The following is a 22,988-nucleotide window of genomic DNA, read 5'->3' on the forward strand; positions in this document are numbered from 1 at the left end:
TTATTTCAAACATTCCGAAACATAATAGAACGTGTCTATTTATTACTAACATTTGATTTCTTTTTCTGTATAAGTTTAAAAATGTGCAAAAAAAAAAAAAATTAAAATTAAAAACTAAAATGCCTTCCCTGCATCCCGGGCAGCGCCAGATCAGAACAGCTAGTTTTTAAATAAAATCAACTGGAATATTTTTGACAAGATTGCTTTTACTGCTTCTTATCTTACGCACAACTTTTATAATCAAAATGGAAAAAGAAACAGTCGTCGTTTTGTTTAAAATTACTGCTAATACTCCAACTGTGTAACAAGATTGTATGCAGGATGTTTTCGATTACGTAGGAAGGAATGTTCCACTGAAATCAAGGTTAACAAATTAAGTTAATGTTTCCAAGGAAGTGACGTCAAAAAACAGGATCTCGAAAAGAAGTACGTGTCAGAAAAAAAAAGAAGAAATTCTAGTTTATCCTCTTAAGTCAGGATTAGAAATCAAGAATCATAATCGAAGCAGACAAGAAGCAAATGGACAATTCGACATGCAAGAACTGGGTTTACATTGCAGGGCTGTGGATCAGTATATAAAACCTTCGACTCCAATTCTTTTATTTGTGATATGTTTGACTACAACTCCATATATAGAGTCCGCTATATATATATATATATATATATATATATATATATATATATATATATATATATATATCACTATTTCATTTAATCACATAATATAATATCTATAATATATATTACTATTTCATTCAATCATAAATATAAAGCGATATAAATTAATGCATAAATTTTCAGTATTTACTTCAGTGCTCAATACATAGGTAGAGCTAGATAGTAAGTCATGAAAATATATATGGAAATTAAGCTACACAGAATATTCCGCATTTCATCCTCGTGAGAATTCGTCAGGCTTATTTCATAACTTACTATATATATATATATATATATATATATATATATAAGAAATACATATGCACATATATATATAAGAAATACATAGACATCCATCATATCATTAATAATGAATCGGCTATCAGAGGATTCTGATAAACCTAGATAATATTGCCCATTTGCCATTTCTCATGAACAATCACTCGGTTAATAGTGAGAAGTGAAATCCCGAGGTTTGCAGCGATTTCATGCTAATTTCACCTTCAAATTAACCTATAATATGACTCATCTGAAGCTCTGAAAATTCTTGTTTCTTTGGTCCCATGTCATACTTATATATATATATATATATATATATATATATATATATATAATTATTTTTTTACTATAATAATTAAATACCTACAGACACTAGTGTTTCATCCTTTCGGGATTCTTCAGTGCAGGGTGTCACGATTACTACCAGTCGAACGATTCGAACCCCGCGACACGAGACATCTCTGGCTCGATTAGCGGAGGCCGTATCCATTCGGCTACTATTAACCGTGTGAAATAGCGTTGAATTTTAAACATTTTAATTTAAATGTTCATTACGTCAGACAGACAGTGATCAAATCGTTATACGATGATCTACACATAAGAGCTAAATTGACCGACTTTTAATTCAACGGAAAGTGCTCAACGATAAGAAACGAATTTCTTAAAGGTGCTGTCATAATTATTTTTTTACTATAATAATTAAATACCTACAGACACTAGTGTTTCATCCTTTCGGGATTCTTCAGTGCAGGGTGTCACGATTACTACCAGTCGAACGAATATATATATATATATATACACACACACACACACACACACATCGCTGAAACATAAGAAAATATTAATCAGAGTAAACTATCGCTGTTTAAAATTGTTGCTGTTGCTTTATGTATGCTGACCATCGACAAAGGAAACAAAAAACTTTAAACGTGTTAAGTATTTTTTGTGTGGTGCCTATCTCTTTCTTTCGTATCTGTGTATATCTGGCTATGTTACAACAGTATCTTTTACCATTATTAAGATAACGTTTGTGGTTCAAACAGGACGGAACACAAACTTATTTTTCTGCACTCATGCAAAGGTGTCTGAATGACAACCTGCCTGGTTAATTAGCAGGGGTGTGCAGCTTTAGTAGCCGTCTTATTCACCAGATTTGACTCCTCCCCACTTTTCCCCATGGGTTGTTCTCAAAAAACAAAGTCTACCAAGCAAAGTGAAGTAATATCGGTGAACTTAAGAAACAAATCCAAGCTGCCATTGCTCAAGTGCCGTTGGAGCCGTGTGCATAAATATTCTTGGAAAGTTTAATGAAGGGTATTGAGCTCCATAGAGACTGCACAAAGCTTAAATAAATGTTTTCATAAATAACAAAACGCACATGAAGAAGATTGGAAGTTACAATGGCCGCAAGTTTGTGAGAATAGCATCCAAGATGAGACTAGTAATTGAAATAGTTCAAACATTTTGATATGCATCTTCTTATATCTCCGTTTTTATATCAGATACATGTTATGTCTTCAAAAGACAATGGCTACCCCCTATAAGGGCAGCTGCGCATGTAATTGTGAGGCAAGGGTTGCGCAATCTCCAAACACACCTTTCCTGAATTAACACTGCTCGAGTCCAGTAGCAAGGAGAAGTCTAGGACGACTGGAAACAAATGCCAAGATAAGTGGAGAGCACATACAGCATCTGGAAGTCCTAAATGGTCACCCATTTTAGTACTGACCAGGTTCAACGTTGCTTAACTTTGGTGATCTAGCGGGGTGGGAACTGGTGTGTCATTGTGATTATGCCGTGTATGTTTACACTATTAACAAAAGAAGCAAAATGTGTGGTTCTGAATTGTGGTTTTGGAAAACAGAGCTTGACATTCGTTCAACAAGAATTTTCCTGAAAAAAACAATGTCTATTCAGCAAAACCCCATACCATCATTGAACATCATTGAAATGTTGCATCCCTCTGCCTTTTCTACAAGTATTTTAGTGGTGAATGCTCTGACGAACTGCAATCACTTGTGCCCCCACGACGCGAGCACCCTCGACAAACCCGACAAGCTACTAGATCCCACCCCCACACTGTAGAGATCCCTAGATGTAAAAGATCTTTTTACTCCAATAGTTTCTTCCCCAGAACCGCAAGACTCTGGAATTCCATTCCAGGTCCCTGCTTCCCCAACAGTACTGACGTGCAGAAGTTCAAGTGTAACGTGAACCGACACCTTGCTGCCCAAATCCCTACATAGTACCCCAGTAGTTGTTGCCCCTGATAGTAGCCCCCTACACCAAAGTGGCAATTTGCCTTGTTTGGGGTGAAAATGTAATAAAAAAAAAAAACATAAGGAATAACTCCGAGCTGCCATTACTCAAGTGCAGTTAGAGCTGTGCACCAAAACGTATCACTTAGTCATTGAAAGATTAACAAAGTGAATAGTGAGCATACGTAGCTTTGATAAACATGCTTTTTCACTCTTCATTAATTTCTGTATTGCAGTTGCACAGGATTTCCATGTTCCTTTTATTATGTAGAAATAAAATTATATAGTTATTTATGGCATGAGATTTATATAAATGTACTAGATTATCTATATCTCGTTAGGTCATAAAAATACTACTATGTTCCACTTTGATTTCATTAAAAAATTCATAAGCTGTGACATATCTATTTGCTGCTGTTACATATTTCTTCAATACAACGCTTATTATGTTACAATCTAATTTATAAAAGGCTATATTTTCGAACTATCTCCTCCGAAAAAATTGCAGAGCAGTGTTAGGGACCCCAAATGATGGGATTTTTTTTATGTACCGTTATTTTATGGGTCTTTAGCCGTTTAAAATATTTGGTACAGTGGAAACATCACCAGCATTGAATGCTACAGTTTCGGTTTCATTACAGACAAAACATATAAATATACATCTACAGCATCTATAAATATATAGATATAAATATAAAGATATTCAGAATTTGAAGCATAAACTTGATTCAGAATTAATTAACTCGAAAATGACGTAAAACTTTAAACCAATCAGCATTTTGGTTGGTATGAATGATGCGATGAATATTGACTACGGAAGCCATTTTTATCACTTGCGTTATCTATAAAAACAACCCCTAGTCTATACCTGTACTGAAACAAAGGGGCACGATTAATAAGGACAGGTTAAATTGAACAGAAATCAAACTTCCACTTTCATGATTCTAACTCACGTTTGATAAGTACAGTTAAAATTGACCTTGAATCGAAGTTGGAATCACACTTTTAATTTTTTTTACCCTAACTCTCGTTTGATAAGTACAGTTAAAACTGAACTTGAATCAAAGTTGGGGGTCAAACTTCCAATTGATGATCCTGATTCATGTACATTTGATAGGTAGAGTTAAAATTGATCTGGAGTCAAAGTTGGAGGCAAACTCTCGATTTGATGATCCTGACTGACAGCCCTGGTGCAATGTTTTGATGATAACAATAACAACAAGTAATTTTGAATTTGAGCAAACATTTCACTTAATACTCACTTCCGGTTCCGAATCAGAATCTATACTTTCCTGTAAACAAATAATTCATATGAATTAAATCATAATTCATGGAAAAGAAAAAGTAATGTGCATCATCAGCATTTTGATATGGGATTAATTTACCTATCATATGAACAAAACAAATGATTAAGTATATACATATGTATGTATGCACTAGAAAAAATGTGACTTGTTCGGATCATCCATTTAGTCCGGATTAAAACTTTGATTCTGAAACACGTGAGTTTGCAAAATAAAAAAAACAAAAAAAAAAACGACAAAATTTCAAACTAGCATCTTTCTGTTCACTATATATATATATATATATATATATATATATATATATATTATATATATATAATATATATATATATATTAGTATATATAGTAGTAGCATACCGGTCTCAGGACAGGTATAAGCAATAAGTATAGACATATTCCAGAAATATTCCAGTACAAATATGCTATCTGACCACCTAACGCAAGATTTTTGGGGGGAGGGGGTGTTTAACGGCATATCAACCCTTTCTGGGTTATTCAATGCCGAATCCAGTTATTTTGGGAATAATATTCGATGTTGTATCCAGTTATTTTATTAGACTTTTATTCTTCAAGCTCCTTGTATTTTCAATCGTTAATTTGTAGCTTTTGGTTTGGTTGTTTTATAGTAGATTTTGTTATTTTTGTTCTCTGCTTTGCAGAATATGATTGGGTTTTGCAATGGGAGGCGGAAAACGGTCATAGTATTGATTGGTGCATTTTAAGTTTGAAAGCCAGTCAGTAAGTGGGGGAGATAGAAAGAGAAGGCGAAAATAGGAGGATGGAAAAGTGAGAAAAGGCAGATTGTTTTTTGTTTTTGCAGAATATAAGGTTTTTGGGGTTATATTTTTTGGAAGAGTCCGGTTTCTTTGATATAAGATAAGATTTTTCTGGTATTGTTCTTTTCGAAGATTTTTTCGAAGATCTATTTCTTTGTAGTGTTTTTTCCTGATTCGTGAAATATCCATGCATTCAGTTAGTAGATGTTTTACAGTAAGTGGTACTTGACAGGGAATACATTGGGTTTGAGTTTCTCCTTTTAGGAGGTAAGAATGTGTTAGTTGCGTGTAACCTATTCTAAGTCTTGTTAAAATGACATTTTGTTTTCTGTTTGTTTTTTGATGCTCATGTTTTGTTAATTTGGGCATAATTTGGAAAAGTTTGTTATTTGGAAAGTTATTCCAATAGGACTGCCACTTATCTTGGATATATATATATTAATATTTCTTTTGATGTCTGTGTATGGGATCTTGAAAGTGGGGTCGATAGATTGGTTATGGGCTGCCTTTGCTGCTGTGTCGGCTAGTTCATTGCCCTGTATGCCAATGTGGCTGGGGACCCAATAGAGTATGATTTCGTTTTTTAGTTGCTGGAAATTTGTGAGTAGGTTTGCAATTAGGGGGCTATTTACTTTTTTATTTTTAACTGCTGTGATGACAGATTGAGAATCGGAGACGATGATGAAGTTTGCGGTTTTATTTTCTTTGATTAGGTCTAGAGCTAGATTTATAGCGGTAATTTTTGCAGTGAAAATTGAACAGCTTTTTGGGAGGCATTTTGTTATTTTGGTATTTTTGTTGATTATGGCTGCACTGGTCGATGTGTTGTTTTCTTTGGATCCATCTGTATAAATACAGATGTGTCCAGGGTATTTTTCTGTGATTTCTCTAAATTTTTTCTTTGAAGTTTATAGGATGAGTTTTTTTTTTTGTAATTACAGAGGCTTAAGTCTATTATCGGTGCTACAATGTTTTAAGGAGGTATTTTAGGAGTAAATGTTTTATGAATTTTTGTTATTGGGATCTCTGCTTCTTCAATAATAGGTTGCATTCGTCAAATGTTTTAATGGCTTCTTTTTTTTTTTTTAAATAAATGTTTATATTTGTGATAAAATGTGCAGTCGTGTGCAGGATTGTCGGGATCTGCCTTCAATTTTGTATAGTATAGCAGTTCTAACTTGTTATATCTGAGGTTAGGTGGAGGCTCATTTGCGTCGGCATACAAACTTTCTACTGGGGGATGTTTTGAAAGTTCCCAGTGCAAGTCTCAGTCCTGTGTGGTAAATGGGATTTAAAATTTTAATGTAAGATTTTCTTGCTGCTTGGTATATACAGCTGCCATAGTCAATTTTAGATCGAATTAGGGATCTGTACAAGTTTAACAAGGTCTGCCTGTCAGCTCCCCAGTTTGTATGAGCCACAACATGCAGAAGTTGCAGTGCTTTATTACATTTTTTTTAACAGTTTATGTGGGGAATAAAATTTAGTTTTTTATCAAAAATCATTCCTAAAAACTTGTATTCATCAACAAAGGGGATATCTTCTCCATCGAGTTGTAATTTGGGATCATTGTGTAATTTGTGTTGATTGCAAAAATGAATGCATTTGGTTTTATTTTTTGAAAATTTAAAACCATTTTCTTTTGCCCATTTATTCATTTTGTCGATGCTGTGTTGCAATTTTCTTTCAATAGTATGGATGTGCTTGAAACGATAGCTTATAGAGCAATCATTCACGTGCAATGTTCTATTTATGTCAGGAGTAAGTTCCTTTACTATGTTGTTGATTTTTATATTAAATAGGGTTGTTGATAATATACTACTTGTGGCACACCTTCCTCCTGTTTATTTATATCGCTTAGAGTAGACCCTATGCGTACCCTGAAGGTTCTGTTCATTAAAAATTTTTTAATAAATTCGGGAAGTCTACCTTTAAGTCCAAAGTCAAATAGATCTTTCATAATTCCGAATTTCCAGGTAGTATCGTAAGCTTTTTCTAGGTCGAAAAAGACAGTTGTGGCATGTTCCCCTCTTATGAAGGCCTCTCTGACATAGCATTCTAAGTTGACCAAATGGTCAAGACATCCACGATTTTTACAATAACCACACTGTGCATTGGTTATTAGTTTGTTTCTAAATACCAAATTAGGCGATGGTTTACCATTCGCTCTAATGTTTTGCACATACAACTTGTTAGTGAAATTGGTTGATAATTTCCAGGATTTGAAGAATCTTTTCCTGGTTTTGGTATTGGAATAATCGCTGTATGTTTCCAAAATTCTGGGAACTTCTTTTTTATCCAGATGTCATTGTAGATTTTTAGTAAAAATTCCAATGAAGTTTATGGAAGTATTTTCAAAAAACTATAGCGGACCTCATCTGGTCCTACGGCCGTGTTGTGTGATTTGTTTATGGAATTTTTCAATTGTCTTATTGAAAAAGGTTTATTATATTCTTCAAGGTTTTTGGAATTGAAGTTTAGCTTGTACTTTTCAATATTTTCCTTGATGGTTTGGAATTCTTTGTTATAGTTTTTTGAAGAGTTCTCTGAAAATGTTTTGGCTAATTTATTCGCTATAGCCTTCGTTTCTGTTATTTTGGTATTTTCAGTAAAAAGATGTTTAATTGGTTATGTTTTCCAGAAATTTTTTTAACCATTTCTCAAACTGTCATATTCTTGCCAGCATTCTATTTTGGCTTTATTATTCTGCGTGATTTTGCTCTATGCAATTTGTATTCAATGAAGTTGCTTGTTATTTGTTCTTTATTAAATTTTCTTAATGCTGCTTTTCGTAGATTTATTGATTCTTACATTCTTTGTTAAACCATGGTCTATTCTTCTTTTTTCTGAAGTAGTGTTTTTGGTAATGCACTCTTCTATTATTAATGATTGTGTAAATATTTCGATTGTATGGATGTTATTTTCTGTCAATTGTTCTGAGCAGAGATTCTTGAATTTTTCCCAGTTGGCTTTGTTAAGTTTCCATCTTGGTGGATGTTCAAATATTTTTTCATGGCTTTTGAGAATGATTGGGCAGTGATCACTACCACAGGCATCGTCGAATACGCTCCAAGAAAAATCCAGATAAGTGAAAGGGTCACATATGGTTAAATCAAACGAACTAAGCGATCCATTTGTTGGATTAATGTGAGTGGCTTCTTTTTGGTTGAACAAACATAGATTATTTTTATTTATTAGATTTTCAATTTTCTTTCTATTTCTATCCGTTTCCTTGCATCCCCATAAGGTGTTCTGACTATTTAAGTCCCCTAGAAAAATAAAGGGTTTGGGTATTTGCCCTATTAAGTTCTCCAATTCATTTTCATCTATTTGTTCATGTGGAGGTATGCATAAAGAACAAATGCTTATCGGTTTGTGTAAAGTTGCTCTTATGGCAACCGCTTGCAAATTTGTTTTAATTCAATTTGGCTCTGAGGTATGTTATTTTTAATGAATACTGATACACCACCAGAGGCTCTAAGTCCTGTATTATGAATGTAGTTATATTGTTGATAGTGTTTTATATTCAAATTGTCCTCATTCTTAAGGAAAGTTTCTTGGAGACAAATAACCAAAGGATTAAATTTGGTTTGCAACAATAAAATTTCATTGTAATTTACCTTCAATCCACGGCAATTCCATTGGATTATCTTGTAATTCATGATGATTTTTTTTTTCAGTTTCCATGTCTTCTAATTCTGTAAATCTATTTGTAGTAGTGGCTTCTGTTTGTGGTAATTTTTTTATATTATCGTTTTTTTGGTAGATGTATCTTTTGTTTGTTTTTCAAGTGTGTTTTTAACCACGGGGAAGACGTATTCGTGACTTGTGTGGTCTTTCTTTTAACTGATTTTGTTTTTCCTTAGCTTCATCTTTTTCGGCGTCTGCATAACGTACTGGTGATTTTTGTGGTCTTTCTTTTGATCGACTTTGTTTTCTTGGATGTTCTGATTTTAGTTGAGAATTTGTTTTATTGGCAACATTAGTTGATGATTTAATGGGATGATTAATTTTTGATGACATGTTTGGTTTGATCTCATTTATAAAATTGGGGCAGTCGTTTGGTCTAAATTGTAACAATTTGTTTATTAGTATTTCGTATTTGGAGCCTTGGTTAGTGATGTTGGATGATATACAACTTGAGGTGACTTGAGAGTACGTTTTTCCTTCATGTATCCATCTATTTTCCTGGCTTCGAGGAAGGAGATGGTTTTGGTATGTTTTATTGACACTACTTCCTTTTCTTTCTTCCAGATTCTGCATGTTCTAGCATAAGCAGGATGGTTTCCTCCACAGTTTGCACATTTGCAATCAAGATTGCAATCACTGACAGTGTGATCTGGATCTTTCTGACCACATCTGCCGCACACTGCTCATCCCCTACATGCATCCTCATGGTGCCCAAACTTCTGGCATTTAAAGCACCGAAGTGGGTTTATTATAAAGGGTTCAACTTTTTCAACGTTGAACCCAATTTTGATTTCTTTTGGAATAGTGGGTTTATCGAACTGCATAATGTAAGTGTTTGTAAGTATAGTCTGAGTCTCTTTTTTTATTATAATTCTTTTAACGTTTATTACTCCTTGGTTTTTAAGTTCTTTTGTTATTTCTTCAGTAGTGCACATTGATAGGTCTTTCGATTTTACTACACCTTTGGATGTATTCAGATTCTTGTGTGGATAAGTTGATATTTATGTTGTGGAAAGTTTTCATTCCTAGGAGAAAAATGGCATGTTTTTCTCTTTCCACTTCCACCAGTAGGGTTTTATTTTTTAAAGTTTTTACATTTTTGGGGGTAATATATGCCGATATAATTTTCTGTATAATAAATGGTGATAAGTCAGTTATTTTGGTTTCTTCGGTGGATTCCAATGCAATAAATTTTGAGGATGTTTGATGTAGCTCATTATCTGAACTATCCGAGTCGACGTGTTAGTGCTTGGAGTTTTTATAATTGGCCATATATATATATATATAATTCATTGTTTATGCTCCCCACCCACCTCGGAGTCCAACATTGGGGCATGTTAAGGGGAAAACCCATTCGCCTTGTCATGCCCGGGCTACATAAACAGTATACATGTCCCAAATGGGAGCCATGAGCACTCATAATCCTTTAGTTACGCAATCCAAGTCATTTGTGGTAACTTCTGGCACTATACAGCCATGTCATGACTTTAATCATTTGGCACATTTGACCCTAGCCACCACCTTCTAACATATGGAAAAGAGGGGAAAATATGTATATAGTTTATAGTAGTACAGGGTAAAACTGTATTTGTTACGGTTTAGAGGAAATTGATAGAAAAGTAGATGTGTTGAGCTTGACGTAACTAGCCGATTGATCGAATCGGCCCCTCCGACCACCATCTAGCCTAGTGGAGTGTTGCAACTGATATATTTAATTCCCCTAGATATCAGTTGCTCAGCCACCAGGATCCTTTTCAGAGTCATTATGGGTCCTAACGCAAGAAAGGACATATTACATGTAATATATATGTATATATATATATTATGGCAGTAAAGTTTAGTTTCCTAGAAGTACATCCAATGAAACAACATGTGTCTACCAAAAAGTGCTCAATGAGTAAACAGAGCAGGTATATTAAATTTATTTATACAAACATTGATGGCTACATATAGATTGTTCAAAGACCTTACTTATCCTTCCCCCACCCATATTAGATGACAAGATTCTAATTTTGTAAACGAAATAAGAAAATGTTTTTGTGTTTTGAAATTTCAGTTTTCAAGGATAATTCTTGGCCTGAAGACATCATCTCCCCAGTAACGGGTGATTACAGAAACATGTATGCACATATGTAGCCATCAATGTTTGTATAAATAAATTAAATATATATATATATATATATATATATTAGTGGCCTGGCAAAGCCATAGGGGAGACAACCGAAGCAGCAAAACTTAGACTGGTCTATATATACAAATATAGGCAAATTTGGGCATATTTTATTGGTTTGAGAATATATTTTTTTTTTTTAACAATTGTCATAAAATTTTAACCATAGAATAGTAATATAATCTTCAAAAAGCCTGCAAATTTTCATCTAGTTTCGTCTCATAGAACCAAAGATATGCATTTCGCTATTCGATTTGGCTATCAGTATAAATATATCCATATATAGACATGCCACCTTTTTTTTTTTGCAATTTTATAAGTTCTAAATCTCAGCAACTATTGATCAGAATTTAACAAATGAAGGCTCGTTGAAAAGGTAATGGCCTGAATTGTGCAGTGGTCTATATGACATTTGCCCTGAAGATTGCACACTAACGGGATCATCCATTATCCAGAGCCTATTTTCAGTACTTTTTTTACAGCCATAAAATGTTTCGATCATAGTCATTTGTTTTCATAGTTTTGCATATGAATTACAAAATATCTGATATTTACCCAAAACCTCTGACCTTGATGGCAGAGAGACTAAAACTTGCTGCTATGGTTTCAAATGATCTGAAATAACAGCAAGGGGAGACATGATTCCAAATATTTCTCATATGTTAAATCTTCCCTCTTATATGAAGTAAATTTCACAGTATATAAGGATTATTTGATACTGGTGATATTGATAATCGTACTCTATTTCCAAAAGAATGGAGATATAATATATGAGAAATATTTGGAATCAAGTCTCCCTTTGCTGTTAGTTCAGATAATTTGAAACCATGACAGCAAGTTTTAGTCTTTCCTCCATCAAGGCCAGATGTTTTGAGGATTATATATATATATATATATATATATATATATATATATATATATATATATATATGTGTGTATTGAATCAAGCATTGCTTGTTCCGCCATTATATCTTAAGTTGCTTTAGTTTGTGTCCGTTACATATCTGCATTGCATTACCTTCTATAAAGCTAAATTGCTTTTACAAATATAGCATTAGTTTTAAATTTTAATGTTTTTTTTTCTTTGGTAGTATGGTATTGTTTCATTGGCACTCACTAAATTGTAAATTTTTAAAAAAAGGTAAATAATGCGACCATGTTACTCACTCTGTTGCCTTGAATACATATTCTGTAATTGATAACATAATAAAAATAAAAATGTATGTTTAACGTTATGTTAAGATGTTTCAACTGTTTTTTTTTTTAAATATAATTTCAGGACATTGATTCCAGAAATGTTGTTACTTTTTTTTCTATCAGGTCTAGTTTTTCTGCTATGGTATACCCCTTCTGTAGGAAGCCGATAGCTACAATAAAAGCAGGCAAATCTAAGAAATAATATTTTATTTACTTTTATGACACACCAAAATATTCACAATTACGTAAAACTTGAAGTTGTAAAAAATGCAACGCATCAACATTATCATTTTTTTTTTTTTTTTACATAGGCATCACCACATTATCAAGGCCAAGAGGCCACTCAAGGATAAGGGTTAAAGAGTGTACAGTAGAAATTGGACAATATAGTAATCATTAGTAATGAAAATTTGGTAAATTTGATAACTTATATGGAACGGCTCATCAAGAACTTATTTACGTTAGACTTGAACACAACCATATTGTAGTCAGCCGGAAAGCAGGAAAACGGAAGACAATTCCACAGGCGTGCAGTTCTAAGAAAGAAGCTTTGTTCATGGAATCTACATTTAGGTTTAGGCACAGATAAAGAGTGGGGGGAATTATTGATAGTGTTTACAGCTATTTATCATCCATAAATTGACGTTTTACTGATTTTTTATCCAGCATCATTGCGCTTGATAGACCAACAGTAGTCTGCAAACATGGTGGCATCCCATCGATCTTCATCACGAACTTCCATGTCACTGATGTCTTCCCTTGCTCGTCGCTCATATCTCCTAGATTTTCATGAAAACGAGCAAGATAGCTGTGAAAAAAACATAACTTGATGCTCATATTTGCACCCAGTTGATGCAGGCTTATGAATAATGTTTCAACAACCTCTTTGTAGTAGGATGCCTTTATTTTTCCCAAAGAAGAATTTTATTGCATTCGTAAACGCCGTCTAGTGAGTCAATTCTGTAGGATTCATAAAATTACAGAAATTTGCATCATTCATTAAATTTCGAATCTGGAGTCCATCAAAAATTCTAGCTTTTAATTTCTCTATGGTTAGGCCTGGAAATTTCATGTAAATATATTTGAAACAGTTGCCATCTTTCTCAAGAGCCTTCATAAATTGTCCCATGATGTCAAGCATTATATGAAGAGGAGGAAACAATTTTGAAATGCTCCACCAAAAGAGAAGCCAGAACATTGAGAAAGCCAGGAATCAATTCACGGTGCACAAAACAATCTTTTTTTTATCCAGTCCTCTGTTCTTGCCCTGCTATCCTACAAGCACAAAAAGGAAAATTTTGTGTAGCTACCTCGTAGCCTGAGGAGAAATCCAACCATTTTCAAATCGACACATATGATCCATTGGTACTGTCTGCATGAAATCTTTTCCAGAATAAATTTGATTTCATCATATTTTTCTTTCAGGGTGTTGAATGGCCTGGAGGAACTGATCCAGATAAGTTGCCATTGTGAAGAAAAACACATTTTAAAATTCTTTTGAAACTGTCTATAAAAACTGTCTATAAAAAGGCACCAATCTTGAGAATAATACTGTTCAGCACCAAGCTGCCACAGCAGGGTGGCAACGTCGTTGCAATATACTATGTCGTTTTCCTTAGTGAAATATAGCAAGAATTCAATATAGCGTTTTCTGTAGAGGGTTATGAAAGTTCAAGGCTGAAGTAGATTTTTTCTTTGAGTCGTGAAGCGAAAAGTTCAGAAGATTCTTTGGAAAGGTTGAGATCTCTAGTCAGATCATTAAGTTCTCTGAGAAAAAGTTGTGGTAGTAAAAAAGGAGGGAAACTAACATCTGAAATAGTGAACAAAACAGGCTCCGTCTTCTTCAGAACCAGGCAATTCCAATTCAGGCAAGCCTTGAAACACTGAAACAGGAATTTCATTGCAGTGTGGAATTGGCTTAATTGCAGACTTCCTGCTCTTCCTGTTTTCGTTTTAACTGCACAGTCTTCGAAATGGTTTTCTGGTTCACGCCAGGTTATGGGAATATCAAAGTGGAGTGACTTTCTATCCTTTTTTGTTCACTGTCAAAGATGCTCAACACATTGCTTGTATACAATATGGGTGCCCATGCCTTATCTTGATTATCAAGCATTAATTTGAAGTAAACAAGATAAGCACACTCCACAAATTCACTAATCTCTCTCCTGTTGGATTGTAACGTATATTTTCTGCAAATATAGCAAAACACATTTTGATTATTTAAACAATGTCGCCAAGCAGATGTAAACATGCTTAATTTTCGCTCCAAAAATCTGTGATGAAAGTAAAATAATACAGCTTAATTATTTCTTGTCTGAATTATAAATGAATTCCTAACATTACTTTGACCCAGAAATCAACAAAAAACATGCCACAATCGGTAAGCCTATTTACTACTCAGTGTCCACTTACCAACTACATACCTCATTATATAGCAAATTTGACTTTTATTTTAAGGTTTGTGACGTCATAATTAACATACCTCACAATGACAACCTACAATTGTAATTATGAAGCTAGAATGTATATTAGAAACACGCCTAATTAATTTATTTAATATTGACAAATAAAATATTTTTGGATACTGCCTCATCACCCACCATAATCATTCAATACGCTAGTTTAATTTGGTGTCCCCCCATTTTGTGCTGATGGAGAAACAGTATCCAAAAATATTTTATTTGTCAATATTAAATAAATAAATAAATGGATATCATTTTCTGAAACGATCGTACACTTACTGACTGTTTTGTTTCTCCTTTTGAAGCTGATTTATAATTTCACAATTATTGATCTTTTATCCTCTGTATTAATATAGCTTTAGATAAATACACTTATTGGGCTTATCCTATATCCGCGGTACTTCGAGCACAACACTTTTAAAGTATTCATACATTAAGAGAGACTTTGCTCTTTTAGACCTTTGGTCTATTATTCTCTATAATATATATATATATATATATATATATATATATATATATATATATATATATATATATATATATATGATATAAAGAGTCCCTTATCACCCAAATAAATGTATGAATATCCTTATTAAATAAATGACTCATTCTATATTTTCCAATATATAGTGTTTGTGAATTCATTTTCCACTCCTATTGTCTCTCTCTCTCTCTCTCTCTATATATATATATATATATATATATATATATATATATATATATATATATATATATATACTTGTTTATTGTTATATAAACATGCTCACATCCCGCTGCTACAAATAGCCACTTGTTTCAATCAAACAACAGATATCATCAGGCAGCGACTTGACTATTCAAAAGTTCAATGAATAATCTTAGTTTATTCATTGAACTTTTGAATAGTCAAGTCGCTGCCTGATGATATCTGTTGTTTGATTGAAACAAGTGGCTATTTGTAGCAGCGGGATGTGAGCATGTTTATATAACAATAAACAAGTATTATCAGCTCTTTTTATTGAGCACTATCTTACAACCTCGTTGAATTCATTAGTCCATTACTTTTGAATATAAAAAAAACCCGAGTATATATATATATATATATATATATATATATATATATATATATATATACACGCACTTTTGTTTATAATAGACTATTTCTATATTTTATTCTGTACTTTGACTATTAAAACAGAGAGAGAGAGAGAGAGAGAGAGAGAGAGAGAGAGAGAGAGAGGAAGAGAGAGCGAGGCATCGTGCATGATAGATACCAGATAAAATAATATAGATCCAAAGAAGTTGATAGGAAGACACTTGGTAAGAGATAGGTGACTTGGTGAAATAATTTCAATTTCCGGTTAATTAGAGCAATTAAAATATTTTTTTTTGTCAAACTAATTAAAACTAATGTCAAACTCAATTAAAAAATTTAGGAATATTTTAGCGTGTATTTTGTTTGATCGAAATATATGAGAAAAATGAAACTTAACGGAACCAATGTTGATTAGTTCAGCTTAAGTATAATCTATCTATATATCTATAAAAGTGAATGTGTCTGTGTATCTGTCTGTATCTGTATGTCTGTGTGTATACATTCCCCTATGTAATAACTGTCAATTTTAAGTCTACAGACTCGAAATTTGATATACAGGGTACTGGGATTTAGGAAAATCTATGTGATCGGTTTTCGGCCAGAAATTTGGCTGTTAAGGGGTCAAAGTTCAACGATTTGACCTTTGAGAGCTCTACCAAACTCCTCTGACAATTTTGGGTCTAAACACTTGAAATTTTAGATATAGGTTCCTTGGAAATAAATCTAACTTAACTTGATTTGAGCCCCAAACAATAAATGTTAAGGGCTCATAATAGGGGTGAAAGTTAAAAAAATTGACCGCTTTTTTTTTTTTTTTTTTTTTTTTTTTGCTCAACATACACCTCCAAATACCGGGCAACGCCGGGCACCCATGCTAGTAATAGATAAATTTAATCTATCTATATATCTATGAAAGTGAACGTGTGTTTGTGTGTGTGTATTTCCCTACGCAATAACTGTCAATTTTAAGTCTACAGACTCGAAATTTGATATACAGGGTACTGAGATTTGGGAAAATCTTTGTAATCAATTTTCGGCCAGAAATTTGGCTGTTAAGGGTCAAACTCCAACGATTTGACCTTTGAAAACTCTACCAAACTCCTCCGACAATTTCGGGTCTACACACTTGAAATTTTAGATATAGGTTCCTTGGACATGGATCTAACTTAATAACTTGATTTGAGCCCCAAACAATAAATGTTAAGGGGTCATAATAGGGTTCAAAGTTTTTAAGAAACTCACCGCTCTTTTTTTTTTTTTTTTGCTCAACAAACACCTCCAAACACCCGGGCAAGGCTGGGCTGAAATGCTAGTTATCTATACATCTATAAAAGTGAAAACGCGTGTGTGTACATTTCTCTACCAAACTACTCTGTCAATTTTCGGTCTAGAAACCAGAGATTTGACATAAGGAGTATTGAGATTTGGGAAAATCTTTTTAATCGGTTTTCGGCCAGAAATTTGGCTCTCAAGAGGTCAAAGTTCAACGATTTGACCTTTGAAAACTCTACCAAACTCCTGTCAATTTTTGGTCTAACCACTTGAAATTTTAAATGTAGGTTTTTAATTTGATTTGAGCCCAAAACAATAGATGTTAAGGAGTCAAAATTGGGGTCAAAGTTTAAAAAAAAATTTGACCTCTGCGGTTTCTACAAAATTACTCAGCCAATTTCTGGTCTAAACATTTGAAACTTTACATATTGGGTATTCAGAGATAGAGCAAGCTTTTTAATCGGTTTAGGTCGAAAATTTGAGCTACCAAGGGGTAAAAGTTCAAAATATTTTACCTTTGCGGTGTCTAGCAAACTACTCAGCGAATTTTGGGTCTAAGCATTTGAAATTTATACATAATGGGTAATCAGATATGCGGCAAGCATTTTAATCAGTTTGGGGGCGAAAATTTGGCTGCCAAAAGGTCAAAGTTGAAAGAGTTGACCTTTGCAGATTCTACCAAATTCCTCTGCCAATTTTGGGTCTAAAGACTTGAAATTTTAGATATAGGTAACTTGGACATGGGTAAAACTTTTTATTTTGATTTGAGACCAAAATAATAAATGGTAAGGGGTTAAAATTGGAGTCAAAGTTTTAAAAAAATTGACCTCTGCGGTCTCTACGAAATTACTCAGACAAATTTTGGTCTAAACATTTGAAATCTTACATAAGGTGTATTCACACGTAGGGCAAGTTATGAACAGGGCCCGAGCAAATCCGGGCTGAACTGCTAGCGTATTAAAAGAATGAATCATTTATTGTCAAGATTTTGTGTGATGACAGCTTTTCTCATGTTAAGAATGGCTCTCTTGTCCTCTTGACCATGTTTAATTATCTAACAAGATAGACAGCAGAAACCGGAAGTAAAAGAAAGTAGATAATCATGACTATAAACAAAAAAGCTATTCAAATAAAAGATAGAGGCGGGTCTAACTTCACTGACATATATATAAGTGGGTGTGTGTACATATGATATAAGTATGTATGTGTGTAAATTTTTATTGCTAAAGATGAAATGAGGAGGAAACTGAAACTTCATTCTTTGATGTCACTTCTCAACTAGATGAAACGCTTTTTATTTTTTTGTTTTGTTTTGTTGGTCGGTTACTTAGTTGGTCTGTCAACCAAGCTGCAATTGGTCTGTCCAGCCATTTCTTTTTTTCTTTCACAAAATCTTTATACTAATAAATAAAGCCTGATGAAAATTTGTGCGACAAGTGTGGCAATGATCTTGCACTTTGGGTTGGAATTATTCAATTTTGAAATACTATTTTCTTTGATTAGTCAAACTCCATATTGAAATGGCATTTTTGTTAATTTCTTAAGCTAAATCTTGAGTCTGCAAAATATTAAAAAAAAACCCTTAAAAACTTGAGATTACAAATGAAAACAAAAAACTAAAAAAAAAATATGCAAAAATCCTTAGGGTTGTAAAAAGAAAGTATTATAAATAACTTGCGGCTGCATAAAAAGCAAACATAAAAACTTGAGGTAGAAAATGTTAAAAAACAAACAAACAAAACAAACATAAAAACTTGGGATAGACAATGTTAAAAAAATAGAATTGAAAAAGAAAAAAAAAAGTGAAGTTCATCATATTTGTTTGGTCAAGGAATCTGACTAAATTAATATTTGATGGAAATAAAACTTTGTTGCTTGCAATCAAATTAAATAATAGAAGCAATAGCTGATACAACAAATGCAAATAGACAGCACTGCAACAGCAACTACTGTAAGGTGATGGTGGCTCAGAGGCTAACGATGCGAGCTGACAATCTGAGTGTGCCAAGTTCAAACCCAGTTCGTGCCACAGAAACGTTTTCACTTAAGAACGTTAGCAACCTTCACGTGGTCTTTCCTGTAAGTACTCGATATCCTTCTAGAAACAATTCCTAACAGAAAGAAATTGGGACAACGAATGCTAACAAAAAAAAACAAACAAACAGCAACTACTTGTTAACACTACAACCACGACGAGTGAATACTCACTTCAGGTTCTGTCTCCGACTTTGTACTTTCCTATAAAGTAAAATGGCATGTAGAATACAAGTAAAAAAAGAAAAACAAAAAGAAACGAACAAAAAAAAAAAAAACGAAAGAGGGGGGGGGTAAGAAAAAAAAAAGAGTTTGGGTCTGAAAAGTAAAATCCGAGTGCCCCCCCCTTTCATCCCCAAATAACTTTATATAATGGGAATGATGTTTCTTTAACAGAAAAGAGACAAAGACAATAATAAAGACTTACATGAACATATAAATATTTACATAACAATAATAGTAAAGTTGTATGTGATGTTTATAATAATTTACAGTTTCTTTCCTAGAACCACCTGCGGAACTCTGTACCGCGTGGCTGCTTTCCAGCTGACTACAACATGATCGTCTTGAGGTCAAATGTAAACAAGTTCTTGTTGAGCTGTTCCCTTAAATAGTCAAATTCTATCCAATTTCCATCATTAACGATTACTACGCTGTTGTCTAAGTGACCATCTTACACTCGGTAAGTACACTTTATCCTCAAGTAACTTTCAGACCTTTATAAGTGGCGAATCCTTTATAAAAAATAAAAATGCTATCCACGGAACCGTTAATAACATTTGCAATACTTCAGAAATCCAGCCATATTTCTATTTATATTATAACGCTACGTATGTTTATATGTTTATGCATAAGACTTACTACTAAACTACTTAACCGATCTTTATAAATTTCAGAACATGGTTATTAGTCATAACGGGTCGTATTGTGGGATATATGTTCAGATACTACACTTAATCTTTTCTGTCCTTAGCGAAGGAGAAATCCTTCTAGATTGAGACATTAAAAAAAAAAATTTTTTCTTCCAATCCAGAATACCCCTTTATGGGGAGCTTTATTTTTCCCCACATTGGAAAAACAACTTTCTATCTAACTCCTTCCTCATAGGGAGGCAAGTAAATAGGATTAACAACAACGAAATAGAAGGGAAAAAAGATAGAGACAGATCGAATCTACAAACTGTCATGGGCACCGCTGCCACTACTAAAGAGAGACGTCACAACTGAGTGAGCTTGCTACCTACAAAGTGTCAACAAGACCGTGTATGTGATGAGCCGCTGTTCCAGAAAACTGTTGAAATTGAAGACTTTCCCACATAATGTTGCAATTAAAAATAAGCTCTATTGATCTTTTGTCTACAGTAGTGGTTCCCAACCTTTGATTAACGACGAATCCTCCCTATTTAAACTGCACCACACATTTTTGCAACCTCTACCTAATAATGAGACTAATTTCTTAATCTTAAACTGAACCACTTAAAAGAAAGTATTTACAAATAACATAAGTATTTATGTAAAAAAATTAGAAACTGTTCAAACTTGACGAGCAGACAAATGCAGACAGACCCCATTGCAAAAGCAACTACTTGTTAACATTACAACCACGACGAGTTTTATGTCTTGATTGATACATACAAACAGTTAACTGCTGGATACACCAAGCACAATGGTAACTGGGCCATTTTGTTTTTTGTTTTTTTTTTTCAGGGTGTGGTATTGGTCCTGGGTAGTCCTAGAAGATTCATCTTCCCAGGCCATGTCTTCCCTCTTTGAGGTGGAATAATTTATTGCTAGCTGCCTGAAGCACTTTCGGGGAATGCAGAAAAGCTACCCAGGCAATTTTTAATAGGCCAGAGTGCTCGTCCCAACCTTCTGACCTTCTGTCACATCTTCCTGTGGTGAAAAAGAAGCAAATACTAGCACAGAATCTTCGTCTTCCATTCCATTTTTTTTTTCAATGGAACAAATAGAGAAAAAGGGAAATAACTCGGTTATGTATTTTCATCTTAAATGATTTTTGCCGAGATATGTGGGCCATTATTGAACTTTTTTTTTTTTTTTTTTTTTACACAGTGATCACCACTTATCAAGGCTCGGAAGCCACTCAGGGATAAGGGTTATTGCAAGTACATTACGTTAGTGTGGAGATTTGATGAAGTGTTTACTTAAGGGGGCGGTTCATTAGGAATTTGTTAACATTAGACTTGAAGACATCCACGTTGTAGTCCGGAGGGAAGCAGGCAGACGGAACAGAGTTCCACAGGCGTGCAGTTCTAAGAAAGAAGCTTTGTTCATGGAATCCACGTTTTGATTTAGGCACAGATACAGAGTGGGGGAAATTTTTCACAGTGGATTCAGCTAGACGGGTGTTTTTCGTGAAAGATTGGCGAGGGGAGACCAGGGATTGGAGTTCAGACGAGCACCTGCCATGAAAATAACGATAAAACAAGGATAGGCTCGCAACGTCTTTTCTGTGAGAGAGGGGTTGCAGGGTAGAGAAAAGGGCATCACCCACTAAGCCACGAAGTCTATTTTGTACTCTGTCAAGGCATGATAGGCTGTTTTTGGCAGCTCCTGCCCAGATATGGCAACAGTATTCCATCCTTGGACGTACTTGGCTTTTATATAGATAGAGAATTGCATCAGTAGTGAGATATCTTCTGGAGCGGTAGAAGGATCCCACCATCTTTCCAGCGACCTTGGCAACTTCTCAATACATAGAGGATGGGTTTCAAGCTAGAATGGTTACTAGTACAGTTTTTATAGACCTTATGGTAGCCGACAACACAGTTAACCATTGTGTGCTTTTGTTGAAAGTTAAGGAAATGGTTAAAAAAAAAAAAAAAAAAAGAAATCATAGTCCATATCATCGAATCCCTTCTAAAAAATTGTATTTTACATAGAGATGGAGAGGAAAAATAGCAGGTGGTGGGCGCAGAAGAACGGACTCCCACAATGTTCAGTTGTGGCTCCCATACTGTTCAATATATATACAAATGGTACTCTTGCATAATTTGACCCGGATTCTCGAGAATTCCCATCAAACATGGATTGGACGAGACTGGCAATCATCGGTTTCAGCCGAGCGTTGTTCAAATGTTGAAACGCTAAATCGACTTTTTATTTTTCATTTATTTATCATTTCATTGATAAAAGTTTTGCACAAAAAAATAAATAAATAAAATAAAATTATCTTCAGTCTTTTAAAAGGTAGGTTTTTGTTATTTTTAATTATTTGCATTTGTATTTCTTTTTCTGGTTTGTTTGTTTTAAAATTAGTCTGCGTTTGTTACAACGCTCAGCTGAAACCGATGATTGCGAGTCTCACCCGATCCATGCTTGACAGGAATTCCCAAGAATCCGAGTCAAATTATGCAAGAGTACCCAAATGAAATGCCAAAATTCTGTAACGTCCGCAGGTTCATCTATGCAGATCACACGTGCCTTGCAACCCGATCAAATGACTTCAAAGTCATCAAAGGCCGGTTGATACAAGCGCTCATGTAGTTGCCATCATACTATGACAAGTGACATCTTAACCAGAACCCACGTAAAACTAAGGTGTGTTCATTCCATCTTAAAAACCACCTAGCCCAAAGGATGCACAGCATCACCTGAAGAGTTAAAGTCTTGGAAAATATCGCATACCCAAATTATCTCGGTGTGACACTCAGCAGGACAGTCATGCAGAACCCACCAAGAAGCTCCGCAAGAATCTATCGACGCCTAAAAACCTGCTCTCAACTCTGGCTAACAGTTCTTGGGGAGCTGAGGTACAGATGCTACGCCTGTCAGCTTTAGTGCTGTTCTACTCG

General features: G+C 34.1%; 1 protein-coding gene across 50 annotated transcripts in view; it reads right to left on the minus strand.

Moving 5' to 3' along the window:
• The window catches only part of LOC145293800 (putative NADPH-dependent quinone oxidoreductase VAT1L), a 324,545-nt gene that overhangs the window by 41,277 nt on the left and 260,280 nt on the right, over positions 1-22,988 (minus strand). For 25 of the 50 annotated variants that reach the window (XM_080140768.1, XM_080140678.1, XM_080140620.1 and 22 more), the window contains 2 exons: positions 19,349-19,378; positions 4,457-4,486 (listed from right to left, as the gene is read on the minus strand). The exons of 2 other annotated variants lie outside the window; for them this stretch is intronic. In XM_080140768.1, the coding sequence (XP_079996894.1) occupies positions 4,457-4,486; positions 19,349-19,378 (60 nt within the window). The remainder of the gene's footprint in view (positions 1-4,456; positions 4,487-19,348; positions 19,379-22,988) is intronic. 23 more of the 50 variants (XM_080140590.1, XM_080140806.1, XM_080140779.1 and 20 more) reach the window with 1 other exon arrangement.

The sequence above is a fragment of the Euprymna scolopes genome, chromosome 2 (genome assembly GCF_053919585.1).
Source record: "Euprymna scolopes isolate OS-2025 chromosome 2, ASM5391958v1, whole genome shotgun sequence".
NCBI classification, from domain to species: domain Eukaryota; kingdom Metazoa; phylum Mollusca; class Cephalopoda; order Sepiida; family Sepiolidae; genus Euprymna; species Euprymna scolopes.